Below are 20,331 nucleotides of genomic sequence, written 5' to 3'. Positions count from 1 at the left end.
TCTGATTGGAACAGATTGTAGCGCTCTCCGGGTCGCAATGGCAACCGCGTGAGACGGACGACACCAGCAACTTTTTTTTCTCCGTCGCGTTTGGAATGTTACGAAGACACCGCGGGTCGCTGAGGAAACTACCTTCTGATGTGAACAACGGACGCCGCGCGCTATGTCAAGTCCGAAAATGTCCCAGGGATGTACAGTTTCTGTGGAAGAGATCCAGTCTTGGTGGGAAGTCCCCGCCATAGCCCACTTCTGCTCGCTGTTCAGGACGGCGTTCAACCTTCCTGACTTCGAAATAGAGGTAAATCAATACCCCGGCTGCTGTCGCCCGCACCAATGCCCTTCGTTGCGAAAATGAAAAGTTGTTTGTGTCAGCTTTTTCGCGTGCTCGGTCCGGGGAGCGCGTTCCGCGCGACCGGGCTCTCCGGTTAACGTCCTCTGAACTTCTCTCTCTTTCTCGACCCCGCTGGGTAACGAAACGAGCTAACTAGCGCGGCTAAGCGCTAACTAGCTGTTGCCCGTCGCTGGTTCTTCAAAGTGTTTTTTTTAAAAGGGGGAGACATCAGCTGAAGTTTCAGCGGTCACGATGCGCGTTTTATCGCCAGATATCCGCAATAAAACGTTTCGCGTGAGGCTAATTTTAATGATGTCCCCGGGTAACTTTGTAACAACCATGTGCCACTCGTTTGTTTTCATCCGGCCAGAGCTGCGTGTTTGTGTCGGAAGAGCGACCCAAAAATTTATTTTTAAACTCCCGTAATAACTTGACCTGCCGCTCTGCGTGTGTCCGCGTCGATTCCCTTGTCGTTGTCATTTGACGCAAAAGTGCGGATGGTAGCGCGAGGTTGGAGTTCATTGTTCCGGCGGTCTGGAGCCATCTGGCCGGAGGAGCCGCGGGGACGCAGATGCTTCTCGGGCATTGTTTGTTTGCTCGCTCGCCGCGCACCGTTTTTTGTTTTCAACGCGCTTTCTTTCCCGCACCGGTTTCTCCAACTAAACGTATTACCCGACGATTAAAGGTGCACAATACAACTTTGACACTCGATTCGCCCCCCCTCCTCTCCGTCCACACACACACAAACACACACCCATAATCCTTTTAAAAAATGTATTCGGACTTCTCAGAACAGCTTAATTTCAGCATGCGTGTATCTGAGGAGCCCCAATTGATCGAGGAAGAGTTACACTTTAGAGCGATCGGTACGGTCAACATCACGCATCAACAGCCTCCCCACTCCCTTGGGGGGGGGGGGGGGGGGGGGGGGGGGGGTGGAGAAGCACACGTATGCATCGCTTTGTTATTGAACGGAGTGCGAGCCAGATTGAGGGTGAGGGGGGTCGTAGTTTACATGAAAGTTGGGGGTGTCTTGTGCTGTTGCATTTCTCCTTTAAGGAGATGTTGGATCAAAAATACACAAATGCGTCGTAATTCCGTGATCTCCACTTCCTTCCTTTAAAAGTGACTGACCACCGTTCAGAGGTCATTCTGCTGCTGCTGCCAGCAACTTGGTCTTGGAAAGGCATCACTAAGCATGTTGCACACAGGTGCCCCCACCCCCCCATCACGACTAGATTTGGAAATGTGTGTCCATGGAAACGCAAGCAATGTTATATCAATATTATATGTATTGTATCGGAAACTGACTTGGTGTTACTTTTCTTTAATCTTCCTCTTTTAACATGCTGTTGGCTGCGATTGTGTAAGAACACTTGGGTAATGTCAGTCAGCTCCAGTTACAATCTCTGGATGTGTAGGTTGGATTACCTAAGAATCAGGGGTGGCAAATTGGGGCAAGAAGCCACTGTCACTGGTCATGACGGAGTGGGGGGACGTCGAATGATTTCACTCCGTCCTGGGCTTTAGTGTCAACAGACTCGGGCACAGCGTCAGGCCATTGTTGTGGACACAGTGTTGTATTGGCTGCTGCTGTCCTTTTGTCGGTATTTACCGCCGCGCTACTATTTTCTGGACAAACATGTGGGAATGTTAAGATCCCCAAGTAACTCTAACTCTATGTATGTATTTTCCCTCTGGTGGCACCTGTGGTAGACGTGTTTTTGAAGGAGTGGGGCAAACACCTGATGGTACCTTTTGGGAATCAATAAATGATCTGTGCTTTCCCATCGACTCGCACATCTGCACCGAGACTTAAAAACTCTGACGAATCCACCACTTGGTAATCGTTATTGGGAATGGCCGAGGCATCTGACTTAATATCTACTGTCAGTAAAACACTGCCTTTTCTCGTAATGAAAGCTTTTGTAAGGGATGGCACATTTGCGGTCACAATGTTTTGTAACCTGTGAAACTGAGTCTGACAGTGCTATTGTGGTACCAATCTTTTCGTTCTACGGTGATGGTCAGTGCTTATTTTGCGCCCCTCCCCCCCACCCTCCCACCCATGTCTCTTTGGATAGCCGTACAAAACAGACCATTGCGCATTGTTCCATGGCTCCAGACATCAATGTCCCCGTTATGCCGTCCACTCGACTCGTCCGTTCTGCCGGGGGCGTGTTTGGCACATCGTCGTGCATTTGTTGCATACGGAGATGCCCATTATTTGTGATTAGATAAGACACACAGGCAATTTATGAGCCTTCAAATCAAACTTGTGGCCTGTGGCTCCTTTTTTTTTTTCCTTTTCATTTACAAATTACCCACATGGCTTGTGCAGTTTGCCAATAAGCAGTTTTTTCCCCCATGGAAGGGTTGTCATGTTTTTGTTTTTCATTTTCCTGTGCCGATGGGAGGGTTTGGGGACAGAGGATGTCGCGTTTGTACTGTAAAGCCCTCTGAGGCAAATGTGTAATTTGCGATTTTGGGCTATACATGATAAAGCCCGGCATGCGTTTTGATATCTTTTCAATAGTTACAATACTCCTTGTTCCATCGCGAGATGTTTTCAGCTAATATGGCTCAGAAAATAAAGAGACATGTTACAAACATTACATACATATAAACGTTGCCGGAATACTGAAGTGATTTACTTTTTTTAATTTATGGATCAAGACTAATCTTCGAGTATGATCAGAAAAAACGTTGCCGTGGCTCTATGGACGGCGTTGTTGGTTGAGCTGTGTGTCGGTTCGCCCGCCACTTTGATACAATCTGAAATATCTAAAAGGCTAATGGATGTAATTCACAGATATGATCTATTTACTTATCCTTTGAAATGGCTTTCCATCTACTTGATGGATTGGCAAAAACATTTGTACAGACACTCGTGGTTCCCAGAGGATGTGTCCTAATGGGTGTGGTGGTGATGTCACTGCTGCACTTTGTGTTTGCTGTCAAATATTAACAGTCGGCATGCTGAACTACTGCATAACTAATAAGGTATTCATAGAAGACATTTAACATGATAAACATTCTTATGATGTCACCGTTGGGCCCAAGAACCGCCTCCCCGTGCTGCTAACATAGTTTTAGACTTCAAGTGAACAATAAGCCGACCATGCTAAGCTGATTTACTAACACAAGCGTCTAAAAGAAAAAAAAAGTAGCTCCATTGAATCTTTAGTGCCTTATTTCTAACCAACCAATCAGAGAATTAAAGAAGGTCAGTTGTGATTGGCTGTTGGTCTCCAATCACAACGCTTCCTAAAGAAGACGAAAAAAAGTGATATTAGAAGTCCGGCTAGCCACCATCAGACATGACCGAAGCAAATGATGAGAACAGCAAGTGTTTTAATCCAGGCCATTAGCATTTAGCACAAATGCTGCAAACTTCAACAACTCGCTGAGCTTCCGCGATGCTGTAGGTAGTTCTACTAGCGTTGTGATTGGAGACCAACAGCCAATCACAATGGACCTTCTTTAATTCTCTGATTGGTTGCTTTTGTGGCACAAATGTAACGCTGCTGCAAGTCGAGCGAGCGCGTGAGTGAAATGTCGAGCGAGCGCAGAGTGAAGAGGTGGAGCGAGCGCAGCAACGGCTGCACGGAATATGTTTTTCTTTGCTAAAATATAGTTCTCTGTGCTCAAAACAATTACGCGCTCAGGATTGTGGCACAAATATAACGCCATAGATGAAGGGCTTTTACTTTTCACCAGTGCAGTAATTAAGTAAATTCTATTGTCAAATGTCCCACTTACTAATAACTACTGCACCCAGCTTTAACAGTCAGCTTAAGCTTTTGACAGACCCATTTATTATTCTTTCGTTTTTATTTTGTAATCCCAACCGCACCTTGATTTTCTCGTTCTACCTGTTAACATAATGACTCTCAGTTCCTCACCCCCGATCTCTAAAGCCACACACACACACACACACACACACACACACACGCATAGTTGTTCCACATACACAAGTGTTCTTAAGTTACCTGATTAGAGTTATTGTGTACAGATCGGCAGCACCATCACTCTCCACCTGTTGCCGTACGAATATTGAATCGCACCATAAGCGCCACTTCGACGTCTAACCTGCCGGGTGAAGTGGACGCCGGCGTGGATGTGCGGATGCTTGTTGTGTAAGCACTCATTGGCGTTTCTGCTCCTCTTCGCGGACTGGAAAATATCGTCCCACTCGCCATCACACGGCGACCACGGCTTCGTCTCCCCCATCTTGTGTTTACCGCCTGTTTTGTTTGGTCTTGTCGGAGGCCTCTCCTCTCATTCCACCTCTTCCGTTGTCTTTGCCGTCACTTGTCTCACTCCAGCACACCCATTAGACGTGGCTCTGCCCCCGTCGCTCTCTCTCCCTTTCCCCCCCCGACCCCCCTGAGCCCCCTGGCATCCCCGTGACTAAACCCCAGATGGTGATTCATTCCCATCCCCCTGGAGGGTGGAGGCTTTTTCGCTCCGACTGGGTGCTAGCTGCCGCAGCCCCTTCTGGGGAGTGGGTCCTATTTTTTCTTTTTTCTTTGCAAAGTCCCCAGTGCAATTGTAAGAGAAGCTTTAGTCCTATTAGATGTGGTAAATAAGCAAGAGCGGGCGGCCTATGAGCACATCCATGTTTCTGTTGTCTAGAAGCAAATGGATTAACGGGGAAGAGGATCAGGGTTTACGCGTTGCTCCACCGTGGCCCCACTTATGCTAATTCCCATTTTTGTGGATTATAACTGTAGAAAGCAGATTCTTAATGGGACTTGCCAGAATTGTGTCAAACTTGTGGTGTTAAGATGTTTGTTCACTTTTGAAAGCGGTAATGCACAATGAGGACGAGGATCTTATGACTTATCTTATAGGACCCATTTCACTACACAAACTTAACACTGGCAACTGGCTCGACATATCGGGGATTTCCAGATGAATTCTGTTTTTTGACATGTACAAGTGTCGAAGACATTTCGAAATGTCAGTTTTATCCACCATTCCGGTATTTTCGACAAACCCCAGTCTGACCTTGACAAAGGATTTTTTTTGAGCGATGTGCCATCATTGGTTGTGGTAACGGTGTCTCGCCTCAAAGCAGAGGTTGGACTGTGGAGCTTTCTCCGGAGTTTGTTTTGACATCAGCATCTTCATTGGGGATCGGTGCCTGGCGAGTAACGTTTAATGCCACCGGCGACATGTTTACCTTCAACCGTAAGCCGCTTAATGCCCTAATGCGATAACAGCGCTCAGGCCTCGTCCCAGATCAGCGGTCCTTCCACCCCCCGGTCCCACCTGCTGACATCTCTCCTGCCTGGCAGCCTCACAAACTCCAACCTCCGACACTCTCTCGCCAGATCTGTCTCCGCATAAAGCCGTCGAGACTTTTTCACACTCTAGGAGATGAAGAACATTTCTATTTTGAAATGCTCTCCCTCACAGGCAAACGAGAGGAGGCTTTGTAAAGAGCCCCCCCCCACCCATCCCAATTGTGATTGACAAGTGAGAGCAGCAGTACATGCATCAGATTGCTTCACATGGGGAGCGCATGCACAGGGAGGGGGCAGGCACATACACCAGGGTTTGTTTCGGCCGGCTCCATTGTTGGAGCTCCCCATGGTTCCCTGTGTCTGTCTCCAGTCTGGGGCGCCCCCCCCCCCAACCCGTGCTGCCGACTCACTGTGGGCCTCGAGCAGAATTGAGGCGACGCGGGAGAAACCGAGCGGCGAGAACTTCACCAAAGCAGCTCCCTTCCAGTGGGAGTTGTAGAAAAAGGGAGCAGGATATTATTCCAGGGTTGAGTTGGGCTCTGCCGGGCCTATTTCGAGGTGCAGACTGGCACACACTTGGCTGACTAGACGGATCACTCGGGAGGGGAAGGGGGGGTTCATGCTTAAGTGAGGACTTGTGGTTGGCACACTTTTTTTACACGTTTTGTTGTCAAAATATGAACGTGTGAGCCAAAACACTGTTGTTTAGTTGTCAATGCCGACCGGCATTGTGGGCAGCTTGTGTGACCACAATTAACCGCGTCATCAATTGTTTTACGGTTGTGTGACGTGAACTGTGCTGTGGAGCAATAATTTAAATCTTATCTTGACTGATACACAATTCGGCTCGGTGAATAGAAATATGCCACCGCTTCTCTTGCATGTTACATTTTGGCGCCTAAGATACAGAATTAAACCACTTTGCTAAAGGTTACTTTCCTCTTGTGAGGCTGCAAGCCATCTGCTTTATGTTGTTTTCTCCATTTCAAGACTGCTCCCTCAGAGTCTACAACCAAACCTGCTCAGGGACCATTTTCCCTGCTCACGGTCGGCAGGCATTGTGTGTGTGCGTGTGTGTGTGTGCGTGTGTGTGTGCACGTACATGCGGGCGCATGCTAGACGCAGCGAGCGAATGGGACCGCTGGGATGGAAGCTGAAGCAGGAAGCTCCATTTTACTGAAGTTCATGATGCGTTTTCCTCGGAGCTGAATGGAAGTATGGGGGGGGGGGGCTCAGGGCGGCACCAGGTGGCCTCCTGTGGTTAATGACTCTCACCCGTATTCTGGTGAGGTGGGCCAAGGCAAAGGCTCGATCTGCTGTCCGTGCCTCAACCCCCCCCCCCCAGCCCACCACACATAAACACACACCCAGACACTTACACAGCTTCTTCCCCACTCGTAAAGCCCACCTGTCCCCTTAACCCTGACACACTATAATACAACTCCGTGAGAAGTTGGAATTGACTTTACAGGATAAAAGGGCTTTTAGCTTTCTAGCACAGTTGCATTTGGCCCTGCGTGGTGTGCGAGCTGCACTTAGTCTTTGTCACTGTTGTTGTTCTTCCTGTTCACATATTTTCATAAACAAATGGCGTCTCCCCCAGAGGCTGCAGCCGTTTGAATGTGTTCTGATGCTCGTTAAGACAGGTGCGTGCGGGACATGAATTGTCCACTGTGGCTTAAAGGGCTGTAAATCAAGAGTACCCCCGTCCAGGCCTATTGGCCGGCAAGTTGTGTTGCTTCGATGCGTAAGTCAGATGTTCCACCGGCAGCGACCCGAGAGACGCTTAGCTCCTCCTCCAATCAAGCGAACGGCACATCCTGAGGATGCGAGGGCGTCTTCCTGCGGCGTTTAAGGCTGCGTGTGCATGTTTGTCATGTGGCAGGAGGTGGTTACGTGTGTGTGAGAGGGGGTGGGGGAGGGAGAGAGAGGAGATGGGGGGCGGGGGCGGGGTTGTCAGATGCTGGCTCCTGGAGCCGAGTAGGGGGAGGAAGAAAAAAAAAAAAGAAAGCAGCAAAGGAGAGAAAGAGAGAGGGGCCTTTACACAACAAACAGGCATCCCCTCCCGTCCTCCTGTCCCCTCCTCTCGCTAGCTGTGCACACATCCTCGCAACTGTTGGTGATATAGACCCCGGAGGGGCTGTTAACGGCAGTGGCATGGAAAGTATCTGCTGTGAGGCGAGCCAGAGAGGCCAACCCCCGATGCTACGGTCTTTGTGGATCTGCCACAACCTTGGGGCTGCTGATACATCTGCTGCTCCACTGATTATCACAACCCTGCGTCTCTCTGTGTGTCCCTCTCTTTCTCTCTGTGTTGGCCCACTCGTAGACATTCTATCTCAGTTTTTCCTCTCTCTCTCGCTCTGATATGAATGGGACACATGATGGGGGGGCCATCGGTGTTTCATTTTTATCTGCAAATGCAGGTGGTGTTTTCCGCCTTGATCTTGGTTCAGCCTTGATGTCTCCTCCGCGCCTTCCTCAGATGATTTATGTCACGTTGTCTCGTAACATTTTCCGCACTGGCTCCCAGGTCAAGCAGAGACCCAGAGTCGCGTCCTCCGAGCGGAGGCTCGTCTTCAGCGTGGCTTCGTTAAATCCCTCTTTAAACAGCACATGTGTGTGCAACGCACTATTCCTGGATGCGTGTTCGAGCCACGTTATAGAAGAGTTCTTTCTCTCTTTTTGGGGAGTCTGTCGAAGTCTGTTGGATGTCAATAGCGCTCAATCATTTCCATCAATGCGTCATTGAGGCATGGTCATCACAGCCAGGCATTCAACCCAAACCAGTGTCGGAAGGAGGGAGCTAATTGAGAATAATTGAGCTAATTGAGAAAGTGTATCAAGCCATTTTTAACTTCCCTGACTTTTGACAAACCACATGCATGTTGTTTGTCGACTGGACCCTGCACCTTTTTCGTTGTTTGTTTTGGCCTCAAATCGGTCCATTGCTGAAACTTTAGCCCACAGCTTACCCTCTTGTAATACTGACAAAAACCACAACACCGTCCTCGCCTTCAGTGCAGCCAGCCACCGGCTCTGCCTCTAGTGTCATGGGATGAGGAATTCACGTGTCGTAAGAGGAGGGATAATAGAATGCCTCAGAGGCCCTTGTAGGCAACATGGAGCAACACAGTGGGAGTAAAAAGGGTGTGGAAGAGAGGAGTAAGAGGTTAAGCCAGCAGGGGAGAAGGGTGAGAGGAATAGCAAATACCTTCAGGGCAAACCGCTGTTTGCAAGGCGGGCCTACAGAAGGGCTGTAGTGATGACACACCTTTTGACAAGCCTTGACTCTCCCTCCAATCTTTGTCCCGTGAGCGTGTGTGTATACGAATGGCCGGATTTGTTTTGGCTCTCGATCGGTGCACTTTAAAGTTTATCGCCCCCCCCCCCCAGCTCTCTTATCTACGAGTCCCATTGATCATTAATGCGAAGCAGGAAAAGTACTGCAAAGCGTTCATCCCGCGAGACACGCGTGAATGTCGGTAAAAGTGTGGTGTTGTGCTGCCCATGTTTGCCAGAGGTCGCGGGTGGTGTCGTCCTAGTGCGTTGGTTCGATGGGCGGATGGAGGCAAAAAGGTTCTCAGAGCTCACAGGACGTGTCCCTCTCAGCCCGTGAGCGTTAGTGAGAGCCAGGGGCGAAGAAAGGCCACAAACACTACATCAATTCCCCACCCATCTGCCATCTGAGAGGAAGTGTGGCACTTCAAAGGTGGAGCAGGGCGGCGTTAATCCAGGGGCTGTAGCAGGCCCTCCAATCTGCCTCCTTGACTCTCCACTCGTCCCCCTGGCCGTGCCCCCACAGACTTTCTTGCCCCACCCAGACTTTCTTTTTTTTGCAAAGCGAGATCAAAGTGCAGCCCGTCTCTGATGGATGGCCTCGGTCCGATCCGGAGGCCGCCAGACGAGGGGGACCAGGAAATGGAAGGGAGCGTGACACAGGATCTCCCACGCGCACACACACACGCGCACACGCTTGTCCACGCGGGGACACACATGCTGCCTTTCCGTCCTGTGAGGAGCACCGGTCATGGGCACAGCTGCGCGGCCAAACAGCGAGACAAGGACCTTTGCTGGAAAAATATGAGTCCCGCTACCCGCAGAGTCAAAATATCCTCTCGTCCGCTCTGGCCTTCGTCTCGCATGCGCTGACCCACAAAGTCTTCTTGCTTACGGTGTGTCATAGAATTGTTTTTAATTTGCCGCTGTGAGAGCGTTGGATTTGTAGACTTTTTTAAATGGGTTGTTAGAATGTGCTCATCAAACCTAATGAACTGTTCTTTCTGTGCTTAGTGAGACGTAGCATATACGTACGTCTCGTCATCGCGAGTGCTCTCCCGGTGTCTTTCTCTCGCTTGCGGCTCCCTCTCTTGTGGCAGAACATGAAGCGTATCTTCTCCTTCAGCTTCTTTCTCAACCACCATTCTGGCTCTTCCCCTCCCCCGTTTGTCATCGTCCTGACGTGTTGGAACGCGGCTTCCGGTCGTTTACCGTGGCGGGGCGGGGGGTACGCGACCCCTAAGCTCGACCAGGCTCCGTTAGAGAGAGGCGGACGGATAAGAGGCGAGTGAGTGCGCGATGATTGAGCGTGCCTCCTTGTCCTCGAGGTGATTCTTGTTTTGTATTTTTTTAACCTATGAACCCGTAGTAGTGCGTCTGTGGATGATGTAGGGAGAGTGGCACACACACAGAGGGGGAGAGAGAGAGAGAGAGAGAGAGTTTTGATCTGTTGCTAGTGTAAGAGGAAGGAGTGGTCAGCCGTGGGGAGGCGCGTTCTTTTTCCTCTTTGCTCCCAGCCTGAGGGGGCTTGTTTGTGACCTGCTACAGGGGGCTTTAGGTGAAATGGACACTTGGCTGACGAAGCAAATGCATTTTGCATTTCTGCCCTTTCAGCCTCCCTCTCTCTCTCGTTCTCTGTTATGTTCTACTCCAGACTTTTTTGGTATCATTTGGAGGAGAAAGCAGTGCATGCTGGGAAGCAGTGTGGGGCGCTCCGTTGTGGTTGGTCAGCGAGAGGAGGGGGGGTGGGAGGGCACGGCTGTGTGTGAAGCTCTAGGCCCCTACTGCCTCCCATCGCCAAACAACCACCGGCACACCGAGACAGCGACGCATTCTAACCGTCCCTCCTGCTGTCCGCCTCTGCCTCTGCCAGCTGAATTTACCTGAGTACCAGTCGGCTCAGTAATGATTTTCTTCTTCTTTGTGCAGTATCTCAACTTGGAGCTGAGATACTGCCTGTTCTCTTCTTATAGGATGACTATGCATCGTTTGATTGGTCAAAATTTGTTTTTGTTTTAATCATAATGCCCTTTTCCTCTGAAATCTCCGTATCAGAATTTTTCCATTGAACGGCGGCGACCATTGATATGTTCTACAAGCAAATTCCTACTGAGGACTGGTTTGTTGTTTTTCTTGTGTGTTCTGACCCTCCTCTCTCTCTTGTCGTGTTCATCCAGGAGTTGGAGAAAGCCCTGTCAGAGCAGGACCTGAACTTCCTCAGGGACCTCATTGCTTGTCTTCTGCAAGGCTGCTACCAGCGCAATGATATCACGTAAGTATTGAATCTAAAAAAAGGCAAAGGCTGTGGAAGTAATGCCACTGCAGTTTATCCCAAAAGTTAGATGAGGTTTTAATTTAAAACCTAAAAGGGAGAATTTGTTGTTGACTGGAATCACTGGGGTTCATGATATCAGCACTTTGACGGTAGCAGCAAATTACACCAAAGTTTAGCGGTTTACAAATCAATCTAGTTTGGGTTAATAGCCTGGTTTCAGCAGTGCATTTTTGCCCCACTTCAGTAAGTGTTCGTGATAAAATACCAATATGAAATTGATAGGTCCTGTTTTGTTTGGGTTTCCATACCAGAAAAGTAAATTATTGATATCTTGCTTTGAGAAACACAAATATAGTGAACAAATAAGGCCCAAGTCCAAAATAATGTCCCACAACAAGCAGCCAAATAATATATTCAGTTATTTGATACTGTTTAGTTTGTCAAAGAAGGATTTAGTAGCTTAAAGCCGTACATCTGAACTCTAGGTCTTCATCCAACCAGATCTAGCATAGTGGGACCATCCCCTACGTTTTTTTAAAAATAAAACATTAGGCACGCTGGAAAAATAATCAATACAAGTCCCTCCTCCCCATCTTTTGACAGGTAGCTGCAAAGATAAAAGCAGCATTTCCATCTCCTTTTTAAATTAGTCATAGCACCCAAGAGAGCCTCCATAGGAAGTCTGACTAACCGGCGCGATGAGTCGCTGAGGCGTCAGAATGTGCGATGACTTAAGGTCTGTGGTGAACGAGTGCTCCACCTCTGCAGCAGCATACGGCGTGTATGCAGCACGGAAACTTCCTCCTCCGTAACCATGTTAAAGTGAGTTCTAACCCAAATCCCAACATGGGTTTACTCTCTCATGGGGCTTCCCCCTCAGACGCCCCCCCCCCCCGCCAATCCAACCTGTCATTTGAAGAGTAGCGCCGTGGTCCCAGCGAAGCGATGAGAGGCAGGAAGGGTCCAGTTCTTCCGCCCGTGCGACCGCTTACAGGAGGACAACCTGCCTTATTGGACTGGACAGGCGCTGGCATCCCGGGGGTTGCCGCCCGGCGCTGGCCTTTCACAGAGCTGCCCTTTTCATCCGCATGTGTTAAACACTCTGCCGGAGCGGGGGATAGAAGGGAGGGAGCATGTTGGGTGGGAGGGTGAAGGATGGAAAGTGGCGAGTGGGAGTGGGGGGGGGGCTGCAGCTGTGTGAAAAGTGCACGCTGCTCTTTCAAGATAAGCCATTTTTCTGGCCCTCTTTCTCTGCGCCCACCCCTGCCCCGAGCCCTTGTTCCGTTCAGCTGGAGTCGGAGCTGAAAGCTAAAGATTAATCGAGACCTAAACCGGAACCAACGTTTATTTACCACCTTCCACTCGTAGAAGAGATACGACTCTGCCGTCATTCTAAGAAACTAGTCTTTCCCTTTCTTCTTCTCCCCGCCCCGGTCCAGTGTCCTCGGTTTTAAAGCCGATAGGCTGGTTTGAACTTTGCGCGTTCTGCTGGATTACTTGATTTTGAGACGTGGAATGTTTTCCCAACAATGGCTACAAGGCATTTGCAATTATAAAATTGAGATCCATGCTGACGGATCTCTATAGACCCCCCCAAAAAACCCTCTGTCTTAATTTATTTTCATTATTTGTTTTAATAATTTGCATCTTATTATTGTATTGGTGTTCCTTATAACCGCATGATCCAATAAACATTTAGACAATAACCAGATTAATGAATCCATTATTTTGGGGTTGCAACTGATAGGCTACCTAAATAACTTTTTCCTAACATGCGTGTTTCAAATGTATTGAAAGGGGATGACCTTAATCGAACAAATCATCTACAAAACAAACGTAGGAGACAACAGCGTAGCGCAGCAGTTCCCAAACTCAAGAATGCCGTGGCCCACTTTGAAATTTGAAAATCTTTCGCGGCCCACCCAAACCTTTAATCACAACTCTGATCAAAACATAATGATTAAATGACTGTAAGAATTTAACCAAAATCAAACACCCGAAGCAAAAGTCTGTCTCGCGCGAGCAAAAGTCCGTCTCCGCGAGGTATTTGCTCGCTTGCGAAACGTGAACTTCGTTGCTCGCGAGGAGAATCTCTGCTCGCGCTCGAAGGAGTTTTCTACGCGCTCTCTGTTGTTGTTTTTGACAGTCAGGTGGAGACGGTGCTTTCAAGGTCCGATCGATGCTGCGAGGTGCGTCCGCTCCCGCCGCCCCCCTCGCCATCCACGCCTTAAATCTTTGGCTGCTTTTAGAATAACTTATTTTCCCCGTTAAGATGGTTCAGCTACTGTAGAGAAAAGAGCACCGTCCCTCGCTCTTTAATCTCATAAAGTGCTCGGCAAGAACGGCAGCTTTGTTTCTCCGAAACTTTAAAAAAAACTTTATTTATTTATTTATTTATTTATTGTAAACGACCTCTCGCAGCCCACCTGCAGTACCTTCATTGCGGCCCACACTTTGGGAATCGCTGGCGTACCGTAAGCAAAACTAGAAAGGGGGACGAGTAGGAAGTGAGGGCTGTAACTCGCCCTCCTATTGCAGCTTAACCTGCTCAGCACCCCCAACCTGAACTCCTGACTGCTCCACAACTCTCCATACTAACAATACAATGGAAGATCTTAAGTGGGAAGAACTGAACCAGAATGAGGATGAAGTGAAATAGAAACTGACACCCAATGGAACGACCACGACATCAGCAAGAAAAACTAAATTTGATTATGATGATGTAATGGTACATGTGTGTGTGTGTACGTTGCTTTTAAAAAATAATCAGATTAGATTTTAGCTGGTGTTAAAGGTTTTATGAGCCATGCCTTCCCTTTTGCACCTTCCTCTGTTGCATTCAGTTTCTCATCGTTTTTTTGTTTTTTTTCATGCCTTTGCTCCGCCCCTTTAGCCCTCAGGCATTTAGCAGTTACCTGGACGACATCATCAGCTACCGGTGGGAGCTGGAAGAAGGGAAGCCCAACCCACTTCGAGAGGGTCCCTTCGAGGACCTCCCTCTTCGCACTCAGGTGGAACTGCTGCACCGGCTGTGCGACTACCGTCTAGATGCCGCTGATGTGTTCGACCTGCTCAAGGTAAACGTCCACGGGGACCGGCTCACGCCGCGCGGACATATCTGCTTCCATGCACGCGTTCTGCTCGGCATTTTACTCAAGAGATTTAGGAAGTACTTATTGTTTTATGATAAGTAGTTACTTACTGTGTAAACCACTTAATTATGACCTGCGCAGCCTGTAAGCATTGTACTCCATTAACACTATGGTAATTAGAAGCAATGAAGCTTTTATGAGACACCTAACAAAGCATGTGGGTGCATCTAATAACACCATAGCCACAATACCTACATCCTGTTTATACTCTCCCTCTAATATATCCTACAGTTTTTTCAGGAGATACATTTTTTTCCAAATAAATAAGCAGATCTATGAATTTACTCTGAAAGATGGTGAAAGTGGCCCATGTCTGTGTATGATTCACGGCCATGTGGGCTCAAAGGACAGGATGACATCACCTGCTAATGACTAATGATTTAAAATACCAGCCCATGATTTAAGTGCCCCCCTCCACCCCCCCATTAGGGCCTGGATGCAGACAGCCTGAGAGTGGAACCACTGGGGCAGGATGGAAATGGAGCCCTCTACTGGTACTTTTACGGCACTCGCATGTACAAAGAAGAACCAACCAAGAGGAAAGCAGAGAAAATGGGGTAAATATCTCTCCCTCTCTCTAACCCTCATACCAGGTGCACTGATGACAAATGTTGTGTCACTCGTCATGTTGTCTGTGCTTAACTGGTGCATGTGGTAAGTGTGTAATTGCAGTCGTGGTTTGACCCATTTACAGACCTGTTAAGGGTTAATCATAGAGGTGTCCTAGTGCTTATTACTTGGTTAAAAGGCCATCATTGTAAAGACTTCCTTTCTGCTTTGTGTTGTTTTTCAGTGAAGCCACTGAGCTGACGTTACCAGAGAAAAAGAAAAGGGGAAGACCGCCAAAGAAGATAAAACTGGAAGAGCCTCAGCTGTGGTGAGTCAACAGCGTAAAACTGAGAAATGCCCACATCTGCACGGTTATATCTAAAGAAAAATCTGCATTTAACCATCAAATGTAATCAGCAGTTATTGCTTAAGAAGATGACACATAATCCGGTTTTTGAAGACTTGTTTTAGGATTCCCTTTGAGCTCAGTCAGTTGGTGACTTGCCTGTAGATCATTGCTCGACCTGAAATGTAATTATAATAATATAAGGATATAAGGAAGCGCATTTCTTGGCGTGTAAACCCTTTGTATTTTAATTGTTTCTGTAGACAAAAACATGCATATCGTGGAAGATATAACAGATACATAGAGCAGTCATATAAATTGCAGTATGTGTTCCTGTTTCCCTATGTACAAGGCAGTCAAAAGCTAAGGGAGTACATGCAGAATATAACTCTGTTTGTCTCCAGTTGCAGACTGGGAATCTAATCTAAAGTCTAAAAAAAAAAACCCGAATTGTCACAGAAACATGTGGCGTTTCATTACAATTAATTATTCACTGAAAAGTTTTTCCTGTATTATTCTCCAATGTTTTTACCATTCAGTAAGCTGGAAAACGAAGTGACGACAGAAAAAGGGCCGCAAGATCTCCCCCCTAGCACAGGTGAGGGGATCTGAGGGATATAAGCACATTTATTTTCATGTTGACCTCATCCAAGTGTCCGTGGATTTGTGTGTGTGTTTCTCCTCACGTTTCACTGTATCAATCGTCACTAGGATCAATAAGTCGACGTCTCTCCCTCTCTTTCGCTTCTACCAGGCCGCAAGCGAGGCGCTTGGTCGCTCGTGTGCGACACGGAGGAGCAATGGGTCAGTCTGGTCGAGAGCATCCAGGACAAACCCTCCCCCCAGGACCGCCACCTCCACCGGGTCGTCAGCCAGAACTTCTTGCCCGAGATCCGCAGCATGATCGAGCACAAGGTCAGATGCCAAATGTGATGTTGTTGCTATAAGCTCCAATTACGGCAGCACATAGTCATTGGGCTGCGGGTCCAGTTTGTTGGCTTTGGCCACGAGCGATATTAATGATATGTTAGCTCATAAACAGCCAATTCCAACCAGAGCAGATATGCCGGTGTTTTAATTCTCATTTGAACTTAATATTAAACTAATCTTCTCATGAGTTGTATGCCGCATATAAGGGCCACGGTAAGTAAAAAAAAAAATCCCTTTTTCATCTGGTTTTATAACCTCCTTTTCGGATCAATGTTAATTATAGTCCCTACCCGTATGACTTTTTGGCATTGGCAGGAGCAGGACTAATGGAGCTTGAAAGGTTGCGCAGCCTCTCCTCGGTTACTTTCATGTTGCAATAGATCACTGTCCCCCTCAAGGAGTTTCTTTCATGACCCTGGACTCTTTAGCTGGGGCAGCTGCAGGAGAGGTGAAGGGAAGGGAAGCCGGTCTCTGCTTGCCCTGAATTCTGCACACCAGCTTTGGGAAGGAGTTGGCCCTGGGGCAGACTGTGGAGAACTAGTTTTGTAACGAAATCCGTTTTACGGACTGAGCAGCATGTTGGGGACTTCTCGTGTTAATCATCTCTTGTGTTTAATCTGCATACGTGTTTGAAACCATGCCTTTCCACTGAGGCGACTTATTAAAGAGACACTTTCATGTTACAAACTACAGAGAAGGAACTGGTTTCTATCACACCTCATCACAGTGTGAAAGAAACCACCGGTGTTACACAGCTGGAGATCCAATCGGAAGGCCCTGCATTGATCTGCAGTTTCTCTTTTTTATTTTTAACCATATGGCATTGCTAGGCAACGGCTTCCTCTCATCTTATGTGATTCATATACACACAACTGAGACCCTTGTAGAATGTTTACGTTTACGACTGTGACATGCTCCATGAAACGTAGTTAAGTGTTAAAAGCAACCAGAACCATCGGATATTGACTAAATTTTTGAATACATCAGTTTTTATTTGCGTTAGTGGGTGTGTCTGTCTGTGTTCGTGTGAACATTACAGCACGTCAAATACAGAGTGTGTGTGTGTGTGTGTGTGTGTGTTCTCCACCTGTCTCGGGCTGCTGTCATGGGCCTCTGATAGCAGGCAGGAGCTCACCTTGACGAAGGACGAAGCCTCGTGAGTGACAGCTCTACAGCGGTGCAGGATTCTCTCGACCTCTCTGCGTGTCGACACCTGAGGCACTCCATCATTGTCTGTGCGTTGGGTGGAGCAGGGATTTGGCGCGGGGGGGGGGTGACGTACGGAGGGATTGCGGAGCCCCCGTATATGTTGGGGCTTCGCGCTAAGACGAGGCAGAGATGGAGCGGGGACAGAAAAGCTTCAGATGGCACTATAGATCAGATCGTGGACATCTGTCTTATTTCCGTCCTCTCGTGCCGACCGTGTCTCCATTCTTCTTCTGCCGCCCCCGCACGCACACGTCCGCAGGCTTCACGCGGCATCGAAAGCATTCTTTAGGCCTCATTACTGTGTTATGAATGACCAGAAGCCTGATTGTGACACCTCTCAGTGCCGTCGGCCGCTGCAGGCCGACAGTTGTTCACAGTCCGTCTTCTCTGATGAACTGTGACGTGAGCTGCAGAAGCCGGTCCCTGATAAAGACGAGCTTTCAAGGGATCCGTTTAGAGCTCTCTGCTGGCTGGTGTTCTCCCCCCCTTCCCCCTCTTCCTCCTGTGTGCTATGTCTGGATCCCCAACTGGGATGTGGATTAAAGGCAGTATTTTTAAGCTGCGTAGTGAGAAATATAAGATACTGTGCTGTTAAATGGGCTGGACTGGCTATCTGGTGCTATATCACGGCGTAGTGTATTTGTCAACCAGACTAAGCTAGGCTGTCAGCGGGGGAGGGGAGAGCCAGTGACCTCGGTCTCCTCACTGCTCCTCCCCTGGGCCCGGTGTGTGCGTGGCCAAGACTCAATCAGTCATTTGCTGATGATATTGTAAATGATATGTATGTATGTGAGACGTAGATGTCACCCGGAAATTTGAAAAGAAAATGTTGGAATGTACTTACAAATGTAATTCTTTTAGAAAAAGAAATAACAAATTGTTGTCATCTGTTGCCACTTGCATTATGATTTGTGCCTTTAATGGCTATTTCCTTATTTTCCTTTTTTTTTTTTCCTCAGGAGCGGGAGCAGAAACAGAGGCTACTGGACCCGGCCCCAGTTCGCATATCACAGCGCTTCTCAGGAAAAGACTTTAACCGAGAGCACGAGGTGTGTGTGTGTGTGTGTGTGTGTGTGTTTCTGTCTACATGCTGTTTGGTAGAAGGGCAAACCCCAGGTGTACTACAGCAGAGCTAGACCAATTCAAAGAGGTGTTTTAGTTGCACCTCCTTCGGCTTTGAGTGTTTCCAGTTAGCACATTATTCCTGTTATTGCACGATTAAGACCGATATAGTTACTATCATGCGTCTATGTGTTCAGGACAATGTGAGGGCCATATCACAGGAGGAGGAAAAGAAGAAAGACAAAGAGCTGGACAGGCAGGTCCTGCTGGCCGAGCAACGACGCAAAGAGGAAAGGCTCCATCAGGAGGAGCAGCAGAGAGAGAAGATGGAGAAGATCAAAGCTGTGGAGGGTAAGATGTCTGTAACACAAATGGAACCATGTGAAACTTCTGTCGGTTCCCAAGGTACCTTGATTTTCAGATCTGAATCACGTCCCCCATCTACTGCAGCAAGCCCAATTAGTTATAAGTCAGCTATGGTATGCAGAGGGGTTAAAAATATAAACAGAGCTCAGTGCCAAAAGTCAAGTATCAAAGGAGCATCAATAATTTCACATTCTTTCATCAGCGACCTGGAAGCAGCAGGTAGGGGCCTTTCGCACTCTGCTTACGTTCTTGCAAATGGATCAAGGGAAGAATGGATTGTGAAGGGCACCTCACCCGCAGGCCACACATCTCCACTGCTGTGGTTTGGCTCGTAGCGGTTTAAAGATCTACAGTAGCATAGCGGCGCTCTGAGCCCTCTGATTTATGTAGAATACACAGAGACTGTGAGAGCGAATGCTCAGGGCATCAGGAGATCAGTCCCGTGCCCCCACTCCACCCCCCAACCCCTCTGATGTCATCTGTCAAGGGTTAGTGATCTGCTGATTGTGCTTCGTTGGAGGAGCCTCATTAATGTATTATAGATGAAAAGCAGAAAGGGGCCTGATCTCTGTATGCATTGCAAATGTGGGATCCTCCCTCAAATCTCTTTTAATTTTCACGGCAGGCCTCTCATGTTAAAAGATAAAGCTGCATTTGCACTCTACGCTGCGCTCTTTTGATCAACCGGGCCGAAGAAAAGATGTCTGACGAATGACTTTCTCCCTACCTATCTAAGCTGGGTGTAGGAGCCATATTCATTTGGTATTATTTCATTTAATTTTACTCTGTGCCACTAGGGGGCTGTATGTACTTTGTGGCTCAGCTGACCTCGGATCAGCCCAGGTAGGCCATTTAACCTGCAGGAATCTCAGACACAGGTGTTGCTAATTTGGGAAGCAAACAGTTTTCGACTGTGCCAGTGTGCGTGTGTGCCTTTGTGGTGAGCAATGCGGTTTGTTATTTTGGGTACATGTATTATGAGTTAAAGTTTTGCCGTTGTATGATATTTGGATGTAAAATAAACATGCAAGATAATTGTAACCTCACAGAACTCTCCGTTTTGCTGTGTTCGAGCGCACCGGGCGCACGTCTAAACTAATCTACCGTATTAGCAACCAGTACTAGACTTCATTTAGGACTTCGTCACTACACTGGGGCTGTTTCTGATGGCCGAGGCCTGGTTTTCATTGACTCTCTCGACAGCCTCAATCGACAGCAAGAGCAATTGCTCAAGAGCCTTTGGAAAAGCAATTAAAATTGGTCTGCAGTCTCCCGAGACTGGTGTATCTACAGTATTTAGTTTTTATTGGTTGTGCTTCTAATTGCCCCCCTCCCCTGCCATTCTTCTCTCTCAGAGCGAGCCAAGAGGCGGAAGATGCGAGAGGAAAAGGCCTGGTTACTGTCTCAGGGAAAAGACCTGCCACCTGAACTCCTGAATCTGGAGCCTTCTTCTCCCGTCCACAGAACACGCAAGAATAAAGCGTTGTAAGAGGCGTCGTCCACGTTGCGCTCCTCATTTGACTACTTAAAATGACTCGCAGTTGATGTGTTTTTAACCTGTCGCGTGTTTGACATTTCAG

The 20,331-nt window shown here is 48.0% G+C and overlaps 1 protein-coding gene across 1 annotated transcript in view; it reads left to right on the top strand.

Moving 5' to 3' along the window:
- LOC120812481 (chromatin remodeling regulator CECR2-like) overlaps positions 1-20,331 on the top strand; it is a 29,296-nt gene continuing 8,965 nt past the window's right edge. Inside the window, exons 1-10 of the mRNA XM_078097515.1 lie at positions 1-298; positions 11,040-11,134; positions 14,031-14,214; positions 14,719-14,846; positions 15,083-15,166; positions 15,724-15,782; positions 15,939-16,099; positions 18,283-18,372; positions 18,583-18,736; positions 20,107-20,236. Of these exons, the coding sequence (XP_077953641.1) occupies positions 164-298; positions 11,040-11,134; positions 14,031-14,214; positions 14,719-14,846; positions 15,083-15,166; positions 15,724-15,782; positions 15,939-16,099; positions 18,283-18,372; positions 18,583-18,736; positions 20,107-20,236 (1,220 nt within the window). The 5' untranslated portion in view covers positions 1-163. The remainder of the gene's footprint in view (positions 299-11,039; positions 11,135-14,030; positions 14,215-14,718; positions 14,847-15,082; positions 15,167-15,723; positions 15,783-15,938; positions 16,100-18,282; positions 18,373-18,582; positions 18,737-20,106; positions 20,237-20,331) is intronic.

Source organism: Gasterosteus aculeatus, chromosome Y, assembly GCF_964276395.1.
Source record: "Gasterosteus aculeatus chromosome Y, fGasAcu3.hap1.1, whole genome shotgun sequence".
NCBI lineage: Eukaryota > Metazoa > Chordata > Actinopteri > Perciformes > Gasterosteidae > Gasterosteus > Gasterosteus aculeatus.
This window is presented reverse-complemented; position numbering and strand designations above follow the sequence as displayed.